This window comes from Zosterops lateralis (assembly GCF_965231275.1).
Source record: "Zosterops lateralis genome assembly, chromosome: 19".
NCBI lineage: Eukaryota > Metazoa > Chordata > Aves > Passeriformes > Zosteropidae > Zosterops > Zosterops lateralis.
Window position 1 is genome coordinate 6227562 of NC_139779.1, and position 21400 is coordinate 6248961.

Consider the following 21400-nt stretch of genomic DNA (forward strand, 5'->3'; position numbering starts at 1 on the left):
GAGCTGTTCTGCCCCCTGGCAGCAGCAGAACCCACTCACACTGCTGTCTGCCTGCTCTCCTCAGGGTGCACGGCAACCAAAGCAGGTTTGCAAGCACCACTGGAGGGAAAAAGGAAAGAACAGGACAAGTCTGCAAATCCAGGACAGAGGATGTGGATAGCAAGGAGGCTCATCACTGACCTGACTGCAGATTCTGTGAACACACAGAGCTCGGGTAAGAGCTGCAGTGCAATTCCAAACAAGTGCTTATTTACTGCTTAAGCCATACCACAGGAACACTGGGAATATGTAAGAAAGTGCATGCAACTCAAGTAATTGTGAAACAGTGGGATTTCACAAATAAAACAATCAGCATTTATTGTTGTATTACAAAACACTTCATATTTTGGCAATATTTTACAGTTTATCCTTTTCCTTCTTAGGGCCTGTTGAAAAGGTATGGGGAGGGGTGGGGGGGAAGAAAAGAGAATGTGGAAATTAGGATTAAATTTCAATGTCTTGCTTAAAAAAAAATCCTCCCAAACCACCCCAAACCCTCCCACCAAAATAAAAATCTAGTTTCACTCAATTCCACTATCGAAAGAGGCCATGGGTGAAGCTGCAGGCAAGTTCACTATCAAACGCATCAAGAAGACAAACAAAACATTCACAGTGGTCTTCAGTATGGTCTGTTGCGTTGATCATTTCTGAAATCATTTCTGGAAGGGAAAGAAAAAGTTCTAAGCAACATAAAAAAAAAAAAAAAATGAAGCAAATAACAAACAAACAGTCCCTTCAGTCAAACATTTCTACACAGACGTCTGTGTGCTGCTCTGTGTTTATAGAGAGCCTATCCAGAAACATTCACAAAACTCAACAGCCGGACGGAGCGATTCTCTCTGCAAGCTCCTATCTGTAGTTGATATTTTCATGGCAGTTGTGCTTGCACATATAAACAAGCCTTTTTCCCACAGTCCCTATCAATCCCACAGCCAAGCAAAGGCAAAGGCTCCTCTTACCTTCCGCCCATTTTGCCCCCATAGCCACCTCCTCGGTCCCCGCCTCGGCCGCCGCGCCCTCGATAGCCCCGCTCTCCTCCGTAGCCACCTCTCCCACGGAAATCTGGGGAAAAACATGGAAATACAGCAGCTTTTTCACAAAGATGCTGATGATATGGACACTTGAAACATTTAAGAGGTGTAGCTGGTTTTTCACACCTCCTGATGGACGTGAATCTTCTGGTCTGGGCTCACCACACTGGTTGCAGGAATTCCTGCGAGCGAAGTTCATGTTGCCACAGGACCTGGAACAGACAAGGATTCCCCAGACTGAGCTGTGAGGATGAAGCACACATGGAACACCCCATCCCGATTAAAATGACACTTACGGGTTAGGACAAACCCAATCACCATTTTTGGGTTCCCCACTTCTACCCTGGAAACCCCCACCTCTTCCATAGCCACCTCGTGAACCTGCAGACAAAATTATGATCAGAATAAAGTTCTATGAACTGCACATGATAAAGAAGCATCAAACACTGTCACTGCATTCAGACCCCAAATGACTGACAGACCTTTTAGGTGGATGGAGTGTTTAATGCAAATATATTCCCACTATTTATTATAAATTCTTTTTCAGCAGTAAAGGGAAATCTGATCTGCTTGAATTGCCACTGGGTAAATATAAACCCACTACATGCATTAATAAAATTTCAGAAAGATTTAACAAGGTATGAGATCAGTTACTTATGGCCAGACTTAGCCACAGAACAAAAATTTAACAATAAAAGAAGTCTGGATCAATCCCAGGATGCCTCTAACACAGGCACAGGGATAACAGTCTTGCTTTCTGCATCACAAAAATTAGAACTTTTATACCAAATGAAGTTGCTGAAAAACCCTTTTCATCAGCCTACAGAACTGCCTGATTTCAGAACTAGAATTTGTTGGCAGCCACTGCCCAAAGCATGATTCCTGGAAAATGGTAATGAATACCCAGTGGATCACTGACAAAATTGTACATGCAGAAAATCAGGGAGATTGATATGGCCTTGATTAAAGGAATCAGAAATCCAACTAATGCTCCAAGCCAGCAGCAGCTGAATTATGTACCCTGCTTAATCCCAGCTGGAAACAGAGTATCTCAAGGCTTTGCTGTAACAAGCAAATATCACTGGGAATTGCCCCCTATACATGTGGGGCTGGTACAGTTCAACATCCCTGTTACACTTTCTCTTTAAAAGCAACGCTGAGACAAAATCTGGAGCCTTTCCAGTTCTAGAGGAAAGCATAAATTCTGTGCTGTCCAGAAGAGATTACAGATTTCAGTTTACTTAACTGGGTTCAATCCTTATTACTCCCTTTCCTGGCAGAATCCCAAAGGCTCATATATTTGATGAATCACTGTTTCAAAGTCAACTCCTCTTTAATAAATCAATGATAGTGAAAAAGGATTTAACTGTGCAAAAACAAAGATTCCACAGACTTGAGTCCCACCTCGACGCCCGCCACCTCCACCTCCTCTCATGAATTCAGGTCTTCTGGTTGCAAAGGAAACTTTGATCACATTGCCATTGAATTCTTTTCCTGTGGGAGGAGAGAAGGGATCAATACAGCTCCCAGCAACACAGCAGCAAGCCCAGCAGAGCAGAAGTGATTTGCACACCCAGACTGAACACAAAACTCTTGAGACACAGGGAAGCTGCAGTAAATCTCTTGGTTTTGAAAGCACTGGTCCAAAGATGAGATGGAAACACTGATGTACTTGCTAAACTCTCCACAAACCTACAAATATTTTAGCTTAAATGAGTTCTCTAAGTTGCAATTTAAAGATACCAGAATGTCTAAAAGATTTTTGGCCATGCTCATGGGAAGCAGTTTGGATGTCTGAACTGTCTGTAATTCCATCAAGGCAACAAGGCTTTTGTACCACTCAATAGCCAGCCCAAACTTTAACTCCCAAGTCTATTTAAATAAAGCTCATGGTTTTCAGAGACTGGGTTCTTCATGGATCCAACGTTTATCACAGACAAACAGCACTGCACATGTGCCTAATGTAGTTGTATTCCCCTTACCCTCTTAAACAAAAGTCAATTTGCATTTTATTTGCAAATACAAATATCAGACAAGTATGCCATGTCAATTTTTTTAACCAGTATCGTTTCCCACCAGAAACAGGGTATGACCTTTTGTTTCTACCCAGTGTAACCAAAATTCTGTGAACATACAAGGTGACAGGAGAAAGCACTTTTCCCTCACCCCCACGAGTTTATTACTAGAGAAGTGTCATGGTATTTCCTGCAGTCTGAGGAGTTTTACATCAATATATTTCTCGGATAAATCTGTAATTTTAAAATTGTGTGTATATACACAGTGCTCAGCACAAGATTGCCATAACCATTCCCAAACTCTAAAAATGCTCCCACAACATGAAAAATATCAAAGCAACACTGCAGGGAATCCCTCCACCTGCTAACACAGATTACAGCTCTGTTGGTCTAAACAAGAAGTGACACAAACACCACCTCTCATACCTTGTGCATGGGTGACTGAGGTACAGCAGCAAACCCTCAGTTTCACTGCACATTTTTGGTCTAAATCACTATCTGCTGTTTAATGAAATGAGAGAAATCCAATACACACAAGAAACCATGAAATACAGGTGTTTATTTAAGAAAAAAACCCAACTATAACCCTAATCAAAAACCCTGAAAATGAAACCAAAAAACTTAAGCCAAAAGCTATGTAAATAGCAGCATTGGGTCTCCAAAAATGTAATTGATTTGCTTCTTCCACTGCCTGTTAAGATTCATAAATAGGCAAAGAACAGGTAACTCTCACCCACCATCAAACCAGTCGATCGCTGCTTTAGCAGAAGGAGGGTCATCAAAAGATACTGTGGCTTCTCCCTTTGGCTTGCCAGTATCCTTGTCTGTGTACAGATTTATCATGGGTTTGCCAGTCTTTTTGTTGGTCTGAAAAGAAAGGTTGTACACTTGGCATAGCAGAGACACTGTCAAAATCAGTTCAGAGCACAAACTGTAACACTAAGTATCTTTAGTAAGAATATTGTCCTGGAGCTGACCTGTAGAAACAGAGGGATTTGACTGAAGGATACTGACTGGCTGTTCTCCATGAAGTGGAGATGGGCCCAGTTTTAACAAAACAATGAGGTCAAGTGCACAAAATCCTAATTTAGAATTGCAGAACCAGAAGCAGCAGCCACAGAACAGAGGCACACGTGCTGCAGTACGAGGGTGGCACAATGGATAGAGTGTCAGGGCTATAAAGACTAAAGAAGAGACACAAAGCAATCTAAATGTCACCAGGAGAAAGGTGCTAGTGCTGCCAGCTTACAAATGAGCTGTCAGCTGGGAACCCAGATAAAATATTATCTACAACTGCTGGGGAGTCAGAGAGAACTCTGCCTTGAATGATACCAGTACATTTCCAGTACATCAGCTCCACCAGCTCCCTTCCTTCTGACCCACAATTTCTCATTTCACATACCTTTATGATACCAATCTGTTTGAAATAGTCTGCCACTTGATCTGTTGAAACGTCCTCTCCCAATCCTTGCACAAAGATGGTGTTGTTATCAGAGTTGTCAGACTCTGAATCTGTGGAAAATTAAGCTACATTTACCACGTGTTTTTGTAGAAGCAACTGCAGCAATATTTTGAGCTCAGCTCTGCGCTGCCCAGTAGCAGACCCTTAAATCCCAGAGACACTTTGTGTGAAATAAAAGAGGAGCAGGGAGCTTAATTTTGAGGTTAACACCATCAACTGAGTGCACTGGGCAGCTGACCTGCCTCACACCCAACATTCATGCAGCTGGGCATCCCAGCCCACCAGAGCAGTGTGTGTTTTAAATAACACAAGCTTAGCAGAAGTGTGATGGCAGTGAAAGCAGCTGCTTGGCTCAAGCACATTCAGAATTCATCAGGAAATTCTTACTTGCTGCATTAACATCCAAAAACTCACATGCACTTTAATGAAATACATTTCTTTCACGGAAGGCATGCTTTAGCTAGGTTTCTTTTGAGCCATGGGAATTGCAGCCACATCCATCTTTCTATACAAACATTTTAAAAGCAGTGACCTAAGAGCTATATTCCACTATTCCACTCCCCACTCATGGCTTATTTCCTTACCAGCATCTGATCTTGGTCCATAATCCCTCTGACCTGTGATATGGGTTCCACAAAAAAAAAAAAAAAAAAAAAAAAAAAAAAAAAAAAAAAAAAAGAAAAGGAAAGGAAAGAAAAAAGACTATTTTTAGCACAACACATTCAAGTGATTTTTTTAGCAACAAGAAAATATACAAAGAATGTATGCAATGCATCTAAGCTCTAAGACATTAACCAGAGATTTAGAGAATATTTAGACTTAAACATTCAACAGAAGGTGTCTGTAGGACGTTAACGTGTTTTTTAACTTGCAGCATGTGGCAGTTGCCACACTGATGCTGTGCTGGTGTTTGGTTGCAAATGCTGGTTGTCACATCACCAAGCAGTTTCCCACTTTTTTTTTTTTTTTTCTACCTCTAGTACCTTTCTAAGAAGCATTTGTAACAAAAAAATTTAAAAAAATAAAAGAAAAAAATAATCCGGTGAACGTCACTGTCTCCACAAATTCTTTCATGCAATTTGACAAAGTAGAAAAATCCAGTTTATTGCTACAAGTTTGGCTATTAAAACTCGTGAACACACCAGCCTCACCAAAACTCTATAATGCTTCTACTAGATAGTAACGAGATATTGGTGGCTTTTAGATTTATAAAGAATTTCCACTGAAACATTTTTGGATACTCGGCACTTACCACCGTAATTTTTGAAGCCACCACGGTCACCACCACTGCAGAGGAAAAATTGAAGAAATGATTTCTTCCTTAAGTCTCTACGTGCTGAGCCCAAGGCTCAATCTACAGTTAACTGATGACAAGTTGAGAATTACTGTCTGGCAGCTAAAGCACCATGTCTGTGTTCTCCTCACTAACCATTCATGTTCAAAGATTAAATTACAAAACAAAAAAAAATCTCTCAGGGTGCTGTACTGGAGGAGAGAAGCCCTAAGGAGTATTTTAAACTAACCCATACACATGTGGTTGGTTCAATACTTTCTCCCATCCCATCAGCCAAAATAACAGCTATTCAAAAGTGGGGTTTTAAAGAAAAATGTTATTTTCATGAAGATTAATGTGGGGTTTAATTGTAGATGTAATTGCTACTGAGGAATAATTAGTACTTTGGTACTTTCCTGGAAGTCAAAAGAGCTAAAATTAATCTCTATTGTTATGCATTCATAATAGAGGGGATAAATTAGCAGAATGAGCCATTCTCTGAGCAAGGGTCTGTGGGGACCTACTGTACTACAGCACTTGGCATTACAGAGAAGGTGTGTGTGTATGTGAGCTTCAAAAGCAGAGGCCGTGAAGTTTTATTTCATTCATTCTGAAACCTGTGGCACAAAATGTAGACCAAGTTAAGAGAATACACACATCAATTTTCAAAGGTTAGAAGGGGATTTAAAACAGGTTGTTATGCCTCCAATTATGTGCACGAAAATAAATCCTCACTGGTTATTTTTGTTTTTTTTTTTTCCACTGGAAAGGTTTGTACTGGAAGGATTTTTCACAACAGCATTTTTAATTGCATCCATGTTATGAACACAAGATAATCAATACCCAGAGCCTTCAGGAAAAATACAACCCCTGGATTTTTTTTAGAAAGTCAATAACCAAATGTCAGAAGGACTATCTCATACTTCCATGTACAACAACTGCCTGCTTGTCCTCCTCGTGCTGAGGGACACAGCTGCCACCTCAAAGTCAGGCAGGATCACCTAATTCCAACAGCTTTCTCATCAAGATAAAGGCAGTGTGAGCTCAAACTCCACTGCAGAGAAATATCTCCAGCCTCTGGAGCTACTGTGCCCCTTCACCAAAGTACCTTGTGACTAGAAAGCACTGCAGGTGTTAATTCCATCTGTCTGCTCACACATCAGAGTCCAAACAGGGCACACAAGCACCCACCAAAAGGCAATGAAGTAAAACTATGGAGTCATTTCTTTGGCACTCAGTTCATCTGTTACAGCAAATGGAAAATTATAAATGGAAGCTGCTGATACTTTATATTTATGAAAGAAAATCTGCCCAAAGTGAGGACCAAATAAGGTTTCAACAGGTTATTATCAAACCTGGATTAAGAGACGCCCTTTGGAAGGTGACTTACGTTCTGGGACAGTTTGGCACAACAAATAATATCACATTTACTGGGACTTTTCCTAAAATAAATTTTTGCTGCAGATTTTATTCCTGTTCCACAGAAGAAATCTGAATGCTAAAATGCAGTGTCATTTATTCATTAATTCACTCTGCTCATTAAAGATTTTACATGCAGCCTCAGTGCTGGTCTTTACTCAAAGCTGTCTGTTTTCAAGGACTGATGATTAAAAACATAATGGTGATGATAAAATTTACTGTAAATACCTTTCTGCCACCTCCAATTCACTTCAGCTAAAAAATAAAACTTCATTATGACACAATAATTTTTAGTAGGATGCTTGTTTTTCTGGCATTTTAACTCAGAAACAACAACAGTGAATAATATCAATCATCTAAATGTTATGAAAATTTTCCAACCCCAGATTATAGTCCCAGCTCATCAGGACAGCAATATCCAGAACAAATACATTTTCTGATGTGGAAGGCTATGGCAGTTAGAAAACTCCAACAATCTAAAATCTTACACAAAGCAAGTTTGTGTCAACACATCCAGGATTTTGCTGGAAGTGAGGATTTTGTAGGATGCTGGGGTGAAAATGTGTGCACCATGATCCTGAGGTTGAATATAGAAAATGTAAAGGAAGTCACAGTCCAGTGCCTTAATTCTGTGATACAGCAGTTCTGCACTCTGCACTAATGAGTGTAATCAGCAATTTTAATTAGTTTTTTAATTAATGTCTACAGCAATACGTTTTTGCCCAAGTATGCCTCAGCATGCTGTCTTCTGCTTAGTCTCATACAACCAACCCAACAAAAATCTGGAACAATCTGCTGATAGATACCTTTGATGATGGATGAATGCTTTCCTACATTTTTTATGTGGCATTTGATATGTGATTTATGAAGCTGCAGTTTGTTACCTTCCTGCAATTGCTGGGCAAAGCTAGCCAAGATTCCCTGGGATCAGGCAGATATCCTGCAGCAAGTCAAACACAGAAATTGCAAGCAGCTGATGCCACAGTCTCAGATTTACCCCTCACTGAGACCCAAAATTCAACCTCAGCAACTGAATTAGTTCCCACATTATTGTCATAAAACATGTGGAAAATACAACTGCAGCATTTCACAGCCCACTGCTTTACCAGGCCTGCACACAGATCTCAGAGATGTGTGAGCAGATGGATTCTGGAGTCTTAATATCCTATGTTTGAAACATGAACAGGCAGTTAAAATTCAGCTAAGGTAATAAATAAGAGGCTGAACACTGGAGGCAGCCAGAATGTGACAAGGCACCAGTCAGTGTGTGAACTTGCTGCTATGAAAGAGAAATCCTCAGTTTTTTCCCATATTCAATCACAGATTTATCATCCTCTACTAGTCTGTAACTGGACTTCATCTGGATATTGCTTAATCCATCTGGGAACAGCTCTTTAAATTGAAGTACAGGTAATATGGGGAGCTCAACATACAAGAAATGCAGTTTTATAAGTATCAGATACTGGCAGAAGCAGCACTAAGAATTCAGGGAGCAAATTTCAGCCTCCAATGTGTATCTGTCTCACCAAGTGTGTCCCTAACACCTAAGAGTGTATTTTACAAACAAGAGAGGAATATTTAGTGCACCAACAGTCACTGACAGATGGGTTTTTTCCCTTGCTTATATTTATTGCCTCTGTTCACATTTTTCCAAAGTCTCCGTAAGGCTAAGCTCAAGCATATCTGTTACAAATCAAAATATTAATTCTAAACACAAACCACACTTAAAAACATCTGCACTATGCTGTAGTTTCTTTACATCACACTAATTCCCACTCCTAATAGCTGATACAACAATTAAGCTTTTGTTTACAGTAGATCACCATAAATCTGCACAAGAGATAAAATAGTCCACGCTGAGCAAAATCAGGATTTCTATGACAAATCCTAACACAATGGCAAATCCTTTCTAAACTGCATGTCTGTGGTTCCCCCAGCACAGTCTGCGAGCAGAGCCAAAAGCAAAGCTTCTCTCACCTGCTTTGTCTGCTCCTGTGTTTCCCACTTACAGCTTTAACCAAAACAATTCAGTCCCCCAGCCACAGTAACCATTAATTCTTGTTTTTCAGATGAGGACTCTAAAAAGCTTGGGTGAATATCTTAAAGTAGAACTGTGTATTCTCAAGACCAGCTGTTCCTGCTTTCTAACCAAAAGATGACACTCTTCTACCATGGAGGAAAGGGAAATACTCTACTTCTTAGCCAGAATAAAAATTAGTGAGATCATCAAATTTTCAAGCTTCAAAACAAGAGGGTGGGGAAATTCTACTAAAATCCCAAAAGATGTAATTCAAGACCATTAAAAAAAAATCTCAAGGATAATTCTGAAACCTAAGTTATTAAAACTAAAATGTGAATTGTGATATGATAAAATGTGTGCTCTTTACTGGACTAATATCAGCTAAGAAATCTGAAAAGGAATTTCTCAAAGGGTATTTTCTTCTCAGTGCTGTGTGACTCTGCACAAGCACAAAAGAAAAATGAGTGCTGAAGGCATTCAGTAGAGGACATGTCCAAGTCCTTCTGGTTTTCAGATTAAAACTACACCTCTAAAGCTGCATCAAGTTCTCCCTGTGTCTAAATGTCAGTCAAGGAAGAATTATTATTAGCTAAGAACAAGAGATTAATTCATGTAGTCTCACATTTGATATTAATTTATAAAATCGAGCAGCAATTTTTGCATGTTATTTTCTAAGCACTATAAAAGTCAAAGGCTCCACTATTATTATTCCACCCCCAGAAGTGTTCAAGATCAGGCTGGATGGAGCTCTGAGCACCCTGGGATAGTGGAAGGTGTCCCTGCCCATGGCATAGGGTGGAACAAGGTGATTTTTGAGGTCCCTTTCAACCCCAAATCATTTTGGAATTCTGTGACTAAAGCATCATTAAAGTATCTGTGCAGACAAGACTTTTAGATTATCTCTTGATGGATATGGAATTTTCATGGCTTAGCATTAAAAGGGGACCAGAACAACTGAAAATGGTGGCTACTGCAGATCAAGCTGATATTCCTACATGTATTTTCCCCCAAGAAATAAGAGAAACCCAAGAATATAAACCCCCAAAGAACCCCTACCTTTAAACCCCACATTTTCACAGGACTGAACATGATTTCTTACCTTAGTACAAGTTATTTTCCCCTTCATTATAGAGTTTGTTAATTAATTTAATCTTTTAGACTTTTCTAATAAGCACATCTGGTAAAATACAGATGTCAGAAGGAGAATCCTCTATCACAATTATGCAAAAAGACTGAATGACGATATTTCTGGAACTGTAGTTCCAGAAAATTTCCACAAAAATACTATTAAAGCCAACATCACTTAACAGAAGCAGACAGAATTCCTACTAAATGCCTTCCCACTTTCCCTGAATTTTCCTCCACTTCTACATATTCACTTCCCCTCTTTCCCATCTTTTGGTTTCTCAGTTAGATGAAGCTCCATGATCTACATGGATGTGTGAGCAGAAGTTTCCTTACATTTTGGAAAAATATGGCAAGAGGCTTTATTTTCACAGACACTGATACATTTGACTTCATCTTGCAAAGACCTAAGTTTGTTTCAAAGTGACAAAATCTATCAGCAGGGTGTTTTTTGAAGCTCACATTCATTGCTGTTATTGGAAAGGGCTTGGCTATAAAGGTTTGTTTTTTAAAAACACAGTTTTTATCACATGAATATAGAAAATCCTCATCCACAAAGAAAATTTAATTTAAAAAAAAGTTTAGTTTTAACTGAAAATTAAAATAAACTTAGAAATTATTTTGCTTGTTATTTTTGTTTTATGTGAGGTCCTATATCTTATAGAATTCTTTGCTATATATATTTTTATATATTTTTATATATATTTACATATATATTTGTGTTTCTTTTTAGTATACAAATTTTAGCATATAAATTTTTACTATATAAATTTGTCTTTATTATAAAAATATTACAGAAAAATATGCATTAAGTTTATATTATATAAAACCCCAGCAAACATAAAATAACACTAATATGATTCTCTAATTGTGCTATCACACCTAATTAGGAGAGCTAAGATCCTCCCACATCGTTATAAACAAACCATTAAGTACAATTTAGGAGCATCTCAGAAGCAGAGTTTATATACAATTTAAATAAATACCTTTAAAAGTAACCAAGTAGTGGATTCTTTTATTTAAATCAGATCAGTTCCAACAGAAAACACTGTATAATTATAGAGTTTTTCATCTGGAGTTTAGGAACTACCCAGAGCTGTGTAGCCTTTTGAAGGGTAAGTGGTGCTGACAAGCAACACCTCAAAGCTCTCTGGAAGCTTCAACGTTCCTGCCCTGCATCAGTGAGCCCTCTGCACCTCCAACCACCCAGAGGGACACAAAGGGGAGCCAGTTGTGTGAGTTATTAATAAATAATATGTCATATGTTTAATTCAGTAGGCTGTAAAGCCAAGGTTCTAATCACAGACCTCTGCATGAAATCATCTGCAAGCACAGAATTAAGTATGTGCATAAATTTTCTTGACAGTACAGGGCCTAAGGCAATGGGGAAAGGGGTGACAGCATTGTTAGTATTTCAGATCTACCCAAAATAAACGTGTTTAGACTGACAAATAAATCGATAATAAAAGATGTGTATTTTAATAGAAGTTTAAAATTGGAAAAAAGCAACAAAGAACAAGTTACTACTAAATTATTCAAGGCCAAAACACTTCCCTGGTAAAATGTGAGCTACCTTAGGTAAGAATTTTATACATTTTTCTCAATCATTGGCTGTTGGTTTTCTCGTCACTGAAAACAAGAGATGGGCTGGGGCAGTTTTTGTATTGCAAGTCATGCAAATAAAATGCAGCTGTGTGTCAAAACAATCAAATGCTTGGTCTTAATCTATGTGAATCTAAAAGCTGCTCCCCTAGGCAAAACCCATTTCTGTGCAGTGCAGAAAGATTTAATTTTAGAAACCTTTCAGTTTTAAAAATCTAAACCTGAACCACCCTAGGAACAGGCATATAATAAACAAAAATGAAAACCAGCTAAATAATAGGCAACAAGGGTAAGGAGCTGCAGGCACTGGAATGAGATCACTTACCTATATCCAGACATATGACCTCTTCCATCCATGTCATATCCCCCTCTACCTCCTCCCTGTGACCCGCCATATCCTCTATTATCTTCTCCATACCTGCTCTTTTCACGGCGATCATCTGGGAGAATGAGTCAAAGCAAACACAAAGAGTCAATTGTAGTGCAAACTGCAGCACAGTGAAAATTCACACCCTGGAATTCCCACCTCCTCTTCATTAACTCTGCCATTTACATCTGAGAGCTATCAACTCCTAAATCTCTCTGACATGCATGCTCTCTGCCAAAAAGGGGGGAAAAAACCCAAACCCAACTTTGCTCCATTATCTCCCTTGGCTTCCAGGGTCACTGAGTACGTCAGAATGGAGAAAATACTCTGTAATTACACTCCATTTTCCAAACACTAAACACATCTTGTCTAAATTATACTTTCCATTGGACTTGCATGCAGCCCTCCCAGCTTGCAAAAGACATCACTGAAGACAGAACAAGGATAAATAGAGTGGGTTGTGCTGCTGGTGTGAAGTTAATGCAAAAAACAGAAAACAAGGCTTCATCTAAAACTTCTCCTTCTATCTCACAATTCACCTACACAGCGTAAAGCTGGAATGTGAAGTGCAAAAGCTCTTCATGGCTGAGCAAGACATGTCACCCTCGTGCTGGAAGAGGGTTCAAAATAGCTTGGAAAAAAAAAAAATCCATCTAGAATTTGCAGAACTCATGGACAGAGACTCTGCAAGGCTATTCTAACATACTTAAATACAACTATTTTGGGACGCCAAGAAATTTTAATCTCCCTATAATATAACTTTTGAAAGTCTTGACAAATAAAACATCCTCTATGAATGTCAACATGGAAAAGAATTTAACAATTCATCACATCAACTGCTTGCAGAAGGAAATCCAACCATTTCACAGAGCTTCTGCTCAATTTTATTAGCCAATACCAGATTCCAGCTGTGAATTTTACCTTGGTTGTTGTGGCTATAGCTTCCCTTCTGAGACTGGTAGGATTGCTGGGAGTGGCCATATGAGCTTTGGTGCTGGTTATAGCCTGACTTTTGGTCATAAGAGCTCTGGTGGCCATAGCCTGACTGCTGGTCATAGGAGCCTTGGTGGCCATAGCCCGACTGCTGGTCATAGGAGCTTGACTGCTGGTCATAAGAGTCTTGGTTTTGTCCATAGCTTGACTGCTGGTCATAAGAGCTTTGGTGCTGACCATAGTTTGACTTTTGTTCATAAGAGCCTCTTCCACTTAAAACAAACAGAATTTGAATTAATAGCTTAATGTTCACAGAGCAAGTAAACAGCCGAAAATTCGTGACATTGCTAAAATATCCTAATTGCAGTTACCTCGTTACATAACTCAGGAGCATCACTCTCCTCACATGTCCCAGTCCAACATTTGCTTTTACCATCCATGGCTGATGGAGAGCCTGTGACCTGCTCAACACCAAATCCTTCCCTCTGCACCTGCAGCTCAGAGCTCAGAGCTCAGTGAGACTGAGACTTGCTGCCTAAAAAGATCCCAACATTTGGCTTTACTGAACAGCAACTTCTCTTCTTCTGGGCATTCTACAATTTATCAAGAATTTTTCTAACTGTTCTGGTAACATACCTGTGGTTTTTCTTACTTCAGTGCCATCTACACTATCCCAGCAACATCAGAAACACTGACCCGTGTCACATCCAGGATACTCCAACACAATACAAAAACAGCTCTCCATTCCAAGAGAGAGCCATAAATCTTCTCTAAGATTAAGATTAATAATTTTAGAGCAACCACAAGGGAATCTCACCTACACCACACTTGCCTAAGCCACTTCAGCATCTGAAATAGAAACTGAAGTATTTTGAAAATCAAGATATATGAGAGAATAGTTCTCTTAGTCTTTCATGGCAAGGCATAATATAGATTTATGAGGAATAAATTGCATCCAGGGAACACCGGCTGTTACTCATTCCTTTGTATCCCCCCAGGTACTTAGTTGTGCCTTAGCTGTCTTATTTTTTCAGTAACTGAAAAGAATCTCTGACTTCTGCCACCCTTTCTTCTCTTTCCCCTCCCTGCTTCTACCCTTTTTTGAAAAATGAGGCACTAGATGTGCCACCCTCCAGTCTTTGGCAATCTTATTTGCTAGTGAAAGTAAGTCACTAGCTATCTCAGGAGAGGGGGAAAAAAATACAAGAGCCTCCAGAAAGTTTCCAGCAGCTTTTCAAAGCACTTTCAGATCCAGTGCACTGGGTCTAAGCAATCCCAAAATATCCCATCTGTGTAAATACCATTTAATCTGCTCTCCCCCACTTCTAGCCTAGATCTCAGCTTTAACCTTGCCAATCCCAGTGGTAAACAGCTTGTGAAGGTTTTTGTTATTATCTTCACTTCAAAAAAAGTCAGCTGTGCTTTAGCCTTTGCACCTTTACCAACAAAGGAAGCATTTTTGAAAGCATCCACTATTTGCTGCCTTCCCTTGGCTCTCCTAGGATGTGACAGCTGCAGTTTTGTGGTATCTTCTCCTTATTTGTTACAACTTCTCTACTAAGAGGCTTCCCTTCAAGGTCTTTTCTTCATTTTCTAGATCACAACTGGTTGGAGGACCTATGTGCTGTATTTTTATCCTACTGAACACCTACAGAGTTAAAAACTACATTATTAACTCTGTATACCTGTAACAAATACCCAGAAAACAAAGCAAAACAAAATTTAATTGTGGATCTGCCTTTGTTATGGAAGCAAAAAAGTCATCTGAGTGAAAGCATCTATTGCTAGCAGATTAAGATTTTTTTTAATATTAAAATGTTTTATAAGAACTACAAAACCAGAAACCAAGTAGAGGTTTGCTCAAGTCCAGATTGTTTTCTCACCTTGCAAAAAATACAAAACCATTTGGATCTTGGACACAAGAATGAGGTTTAGTACTCAACAGAGTATTTAAAAGAGGTCACCTGATCCTCAGTAAAGCTCTACTACAAGCAGTAATCTTGGGGTGGAGGCACAAAGCTTATGAAGCAGACAGTGAAGGTATTCTAGCATTAAGTGTCCTTTTAAGTCATTCTGGGAAGTTAAGTTGTATTTTCCAACATACCTTCAAAGTTGTATCACTAATCTTCCTGAAATTGAATCCAATACAACATCAGAAGTAAAATACATTTGCAATAGTAGAGTGCAGCATGTATGTGCACATTTAATTTCCTGATGAGGATATAAACCCACGATGTTCTGAGAACTCTACTTAGTTGGAAAACCAAAATATAATTCTTAAATGACATTTTTGAATCCTTTCTCTTTCAAGAAAAGGCATTCTGAGCCAGATAAGCAGCCTGCAATCTGAGAGCAGCTAAGAGTTCCCTTGCTAAGAGCTTATTTGAAGTTAATAAAAGAGCACTGTAAGTTTATACAAAAGAATGTGATTGGAGAGGGATTTGATAGGTCTTTCTCCTAATCAAAACACTCTGCCAAGTCCATTCTTCATTGTAGGCCATAATCCAAAGACTTTCTAAAGTGTATGTCCCCATTCAGCCTGAAATGAAAACAACTTCACCCATCCTTCTTACATAAAGAAACATTCTTCCTGTACGTCCTGTCCTTTCAGACATTAAAAATGTTTCAAGGATGTGGATCTTCAAATATTCATCTTTTTCTCAGCAATGTTATAGCTCTAATTAAGAATGCATGACTACTAGACAATACTTTAAATCGATACTGGTAAACTCAGCTTCCTTACCCTCTGGATGAGCCTTTCTGCTGCCCCTGGCTGCCATAGGACTGCTGGTTGTACGAGCTCTGATTCTGATTTTCATAACTGGATTCATCATCGTATCCCTGGGAATCTTGTCCATAACCTGAAAATGGAGGAAGAGAATTTTTAGTCAATATTCACCTTTTAAATCCTGCCAATGAATGTAACAAGCTAGCCAAACCTGATTGATTTTGTCCATAGTTCCCATGATAGCTTCCATAGTTCTGTCCATAGGAGGAATTGTCTCCACTCTGCCCATAACCAGAATATCCCTGTAATTTCAAGAATGTAGTCAAATAAGTGTGACTTCCACAGCAGTAAATTACAGTTTTCCTTGGCTAGACACAACTGCAAACATCAAGCACAGCTGAGACTGGAATTCTTCCTGGCCCAGGAACAATTATTTTCACTCAAGGAACACCTGCTTTGAAAGCCACAATGTTTTTTTCAACATACCTGTCCTTGTCCATAATTCTGACTGCTCTGATTGCCATAGGATGAGTAGCTGGAAGAGAAAAATGCATTTAGGAAATGTTTAAGAGTGTCCTCCACACAGGTTGGAAAGAAAAGGTATTTTTGGCATCTCTAAGCTTCTCTTTATTCCAAAATAGGTGTTTAATCAAAGTACTGCTGTTCCAGGCATATTAGAACTGCATCAATGAATTAATGGTTGACTGCCAGAAGAGATTATTTTAATTTCTGCTGTGTTCCAAATGTAACTTTTAAGTACATGAAACCGGGGTTTGCTGTAATTTTATATTATACTTACTCATTATTCTGCCTCTTTAAGCCTTCATGAACTGACAGAAGAAGCAGGTGCTGAAACTCATCGCACTTAGACACAAACCCAAACTCAGGCAGTGCTACATGCACAAAACCTCATGAGCTTCATTAGCACAGGCAGCACTAGCCATGATTTTTATACTTCCATAAAAACACTTGTCTCACTGATTAAAGCATGCCCTGCAGCCTTGGGCCATATAAAAAACATAACCTTTGGGTAAAATCTTAGCGAACAGCTTAAGGCAGTCCAATGAAAAGTATTTCTCTATATTCATGTCGTTCCAAAACTTCTTACTATTACAAGATGTCATTCCAATTTACATCCATTTGCATTACATGATTATTGTCTTCTTTTCAGGAATACAGACTGATTTCTCATGTTTTAAAAGACATCTTGAGAGAGGCCCAGGTGCAAGCTTTCTGCATCCTTAATTCCAAAAACCTATCAATACTCTCTCCTGAACAATCAGCCATCATGCTGGGAATACTAAATGGTCTTTTAGTTTGCAGATGTAATTGCTAACAGCAAAACAAAAATCCTCACAGCAAAACAAAAATCCTCACATACCTCTGCTGGCCCCCAGACTGACTGTAACTTCCAGAATCTAGAAAAAGAAATATGTCATATTGAGAATTTCTAACAAACATTTTAATCTCTGCTTACTAGAGGAGCAAATTTGGGGAGAGGGAGAAAGGTTCAAGTACACTGAATATTACAACTACTATCCCTGCAGAATGAAGCTTCCTTTTTATTAACAAAGTAGAAAATATTAAGGCTGGAATGAGCAGCAAAGGGTGTGGGGGACACAACACACTTGGAAATGCCCCTTTTGAAGGATCTGAATTCTGTTTTCAAGGAGTCATTTCAAACACCCAGAACTGCACAACCCCTCTAATGGCTGTGGAGTACAGTGCCATCATCAATGAGCAGAATGCAGCAGCTTAATTAATCAGGCAAAACTAAGTAGGTCAGTGCAGCTGAACCCCTTTTTGGGATGCTCTGCTGAGCTGAAGGGCACAAACACAGGCAGAATGGGAGATGAAAAATCAGGGACGGAGGAGGCACGACACTTCCCTCTGCTCAGGCTGCAAGAGGAAAAACCCAGCTGAGAGCTCAGCAGCACGTGACAGATGCAGCACACAGAACACACACACTCTGCTCCATCAGCCTCACATCCACCCCAATCCCAGCCCTGCAGAGGCTCCTCACATCCCACTCTGCTCCCTGCCCCACCAGCCTCTGCACTGCTCTGCTTCCATCCATCTCACTTCACAGGCAGGAGCCTCAAAGTGCTTGAAATCCCCACCTTCTTGTCAAAATCAAACATTCTGGGTAAGTCTACAATTTTTTCTTCAATCACTCTGAGAATTTGTATAAATACTCCTGTGCTGTGTGCTAATAAAATCTATCAGGAACTTCTCATCCCCAATTTCACCCTTTCCCCCACATTCTCTCTCCAGCCTTTATCCCCACAAGTGCCTAAAATGCTGACAACGAGAATTAATTACAAGGCAGGGTAAATGTCATAAACGACTGCAACCATTTTCCAATCAAAACACTCATCAGATTGCTGAATCTGCTCATTATGCCTCCCTCAGCAGGTTATAAATCCAACCCTGCCAGTGGTTACACAGACACTTAAGCAGAGCTTTGATGAGGGCATCACCTGAGTTGATGGATGTGAGATGGGGGGACTATCACCCCAGATAATCAGACACAAAGCAGCGTTTTTAATTGTAGAGTATCTCCTCAAAGCAACAGAAAGTATCAAATGTCATATTCTGTAACAGAAACATTTACCAAACCCTAACATGAGATGAAATGAGGTTAAATTTTACATGTCCAATAAAGCAGGTTCACTTAGATGTGAATTTTTCCTCCTTTTGCACTGCTACACAAATATTTCGTTGCTTTTTCATATTGAAAGGCAATTAAAACCCAATGGAGAGGTGCAATTCAAGTTTGTTTTTAAGGGGTAAGGTAAAATGTTTACACAGTTTCCATTTAAATTATCACAAAGATTACTGTTAAATACGAAACCACATTGCGAAACATAGTTGTGGTTTAACTGAAACATTTATATGCTATTAATGCTGCTAATTAAAGAATATTAATGGTTGTATCAGAAAATTCTTGAGTAAGGATGTAACTAGCTATAAATTCAAGAATTGCACTTAATCTCCTTAGCTTCTCCTAAACAAACTTCCACCAAACCACAACATTTTGGGAAAAAAAATGAAAGCAACCAGATAAGGAGCCTGTAAAATATGAAAACATGCAACCAAAGGAATTTCCTTTATTTATACATCCTCTGCTGGACCTCTTACAGCCTGATCGATTTATTTTCATGGGCTCAATGGGGACAAGAGTCTGTAAGGATTATTAGAAATAACAGTTTATTCTGGAAATTCCTACCTTTTTTTTTTTTTTTTAAATGTTTAAAAAGCTCTTGGAAATATTTCCTGCTGATGAAGTTGGACGTAGCAGCCTAATCACCTTGCACTGCTCAGGGGGTTTATTCCTCTCAAGATAGGTTTATTCCTCCCAACAATCTGCTGTGTACATTTGAAAACCGAGGTTCTCTTATGAAGTAATTCATATAAAGAAGCAGCACTGCCTCTCAGTATCCTCCAAAGAAAAAGAATGTCATGTTTGAACATCACTATAAACAGGGGAGACACTCAGGTGGCTTGACTGGTCAGCAGCTGACAGATGGGGGGAAGGTGGATATAGTTTACTGCCAAGCTTTATTCATTTAGTAGAAAAATTCGTGATTTGGATTAATTTTAGTACCTTTGGAGACGTTTCCTGGTTCATAACTGCTCCTGAATGAAAGGATTCCTTTCCCAGCCCTGGCTTTGTTTGTATTGTCTATCACTCACACAGGCAGCATGAGACAACGCCAAAATGGCTCAACCACAACAAAACATGGCTCGCTCCACAAAGCACAGCCAGCCCTGGAATTCCTCCTCCCACTCTGGGATACACGAGTATCCACAGCTCTGCAAGGCTCCACAGGGGCAGCGCTGCCCGGGGACCCAACATCCGCACCTCAAAGGGGATGAAGGAACAGCACAATGTGCTTGGAGAGGCCCCAAGAGAGGCTGGGCTGTGTCAGCTCACCCGGGAGAGAGGATCTGCTTCTGTGCTCAGCTAAAGCCCCAATGGAAAACAATCCCAGCCAGGAGGGGGTTTAAGCCCATAGCAGGGGGTGTGAAGCCCCCTCACTTCACCCTGTGTGGAGAGCACAGAGGGCAGAGCAGAGGCAGCACAGAGTGGGACACAAAGGTGGCTCCCTTGCTGCGGGGTGGGGAGGGCATTTCCCGTGCTAAAGAGGGGCAAGACCCAAAGGGAGGGGGTGCCTGCATTCCATGGGGGGTGCTGATCCAAAGGGGGAGCACAAAAACCATGTTATGGAGACGGGCACGACCCAAAGGTGATCAACATCTCACACCGGGATGGGGGGTGGGGGGAACCACAACCCAAAGTCGGGGTCACACAGGGGAAGGGCTGCGACCCAAAAGGGAGGAGCTTCTATCTCACACCGGGGGGAAAAGGTACACAACCCAAAAGTGGGGGGAGCCCACAGTGAGGGGCATGAACCAAAACAGGGCCCAAATTCCACACACGAGGGGTACACCACCCAAGGCGGGAGGGCCTACACTGCGAAGTATGAACTAAAATGAGGTCCAGACGTCACACTGGACAAACGAGGGGCTCACACATGCGGTGGGGGGCCTAGACCCCAAAAGGGGGGGCTGCACCCCACGCACCATCTGAGCACAAGACCCCAAAGGGACCCTTGGCCCCCACGCCCCCCCCACTGCGACACGGGTGGGGGGGCGCGCCCGCCAGGCCACGCCCCCGAGCCCAAAGGGGCGTGGCCCAAGCGGCTCGCGCAGCGGGGCTCCCCGGGGAGGGGGCGTGGCCTCGGCCGAAAGGGGGCGTGCCCACGGGGCCACCGGCGGGGGCGTGGCTCCCCTCCCCCTCACCGAGCGCGGGGGGTTGGGGAAGGGGGGGCGTGAGGGGAAAAAGCGGGCGCGTCCCCCGCAACATGGCCGCGGCCTTTCCCCACATGCGCCACATGGCGCTCGCGCCCGCCCGCCCTCCCGCGCCCCACCGCGCCCGCGCTCGGCGGCGGGAAGCGGAGCCGCCGCTGCCCGCTGAGCCCGGCGGGGGCTGGCGGCACCTACCCGAAGCCATGGCGGCGGCGCTGAGGGGCGGAGGGAGCGGAAGGAGCGCAGGGACCGACCCGCCCGCCGCGCCGGCCGCGCGCACACTGAGGCACCCGCAGCTCGCGCGGACTGCGGGGCAGGGCGGCCAATCAGCGCGCGCGGCGCCTACCACTCGCTAAGGGAAGCGGGGGGGGAGCGGGGTGAGCAGGGCCGTGCCAAGGTACAGCGGGCTGGAGGGGGGGTTGTACCGAGGAGAGGGGGTGCCAGGCTGCGCGAGCACAGCGGGGAGCGCCGCAAAGATTAAATTAATTTAATTAATCAACGCGCAGGGCATGGTCAGGGTGCCCAGAGGGAAATGGGCGGGTTGCGCACCCGGCGTTACGCGCCAGCAGCCCCT

The 21400-nt window shown here is 41.4% G+C and overlaps 1 protein-coding gene across 1 annotated transcript; it reads right to left on the minus strand.

Moving 5' to 3' along the window:
• Positions 1-331: 331 nt before the first annotated feature.
• On the minus strand, positions 332-21120 carry TAF15 (TATA-box binding protein associated factor 15). Its single transcript, XM_083875505.1, has 16 exons — positions 21022-21120; positions 17396-17432; positions 16501-16549; positions 16226-16316; positions 16030-16147; positions 13275-13558; positions 12312-12426; positions 5800-5834; positions 5132-5164; positions 4488-4597; positions 3823-3952; positions 2475-2564; positions 1367-1451; positions 1197-1282; positions 999-1101; positions 332-698 (listed from the first exon to the last, which is right to left on the minus strand). The coding sequence occupies exons 1-16, from the start codon at positions 21029-21031 to the stop codon at positions 659-661; spliced, it is 1416 nt and encodes a 471-aa protein (XP_083731631.1). The 5' UTR covers positions 21032-21120; the 3' UTR covers positions 332-658.
• Positions 21121-21400: the final 280 nt, after the last annotated feature.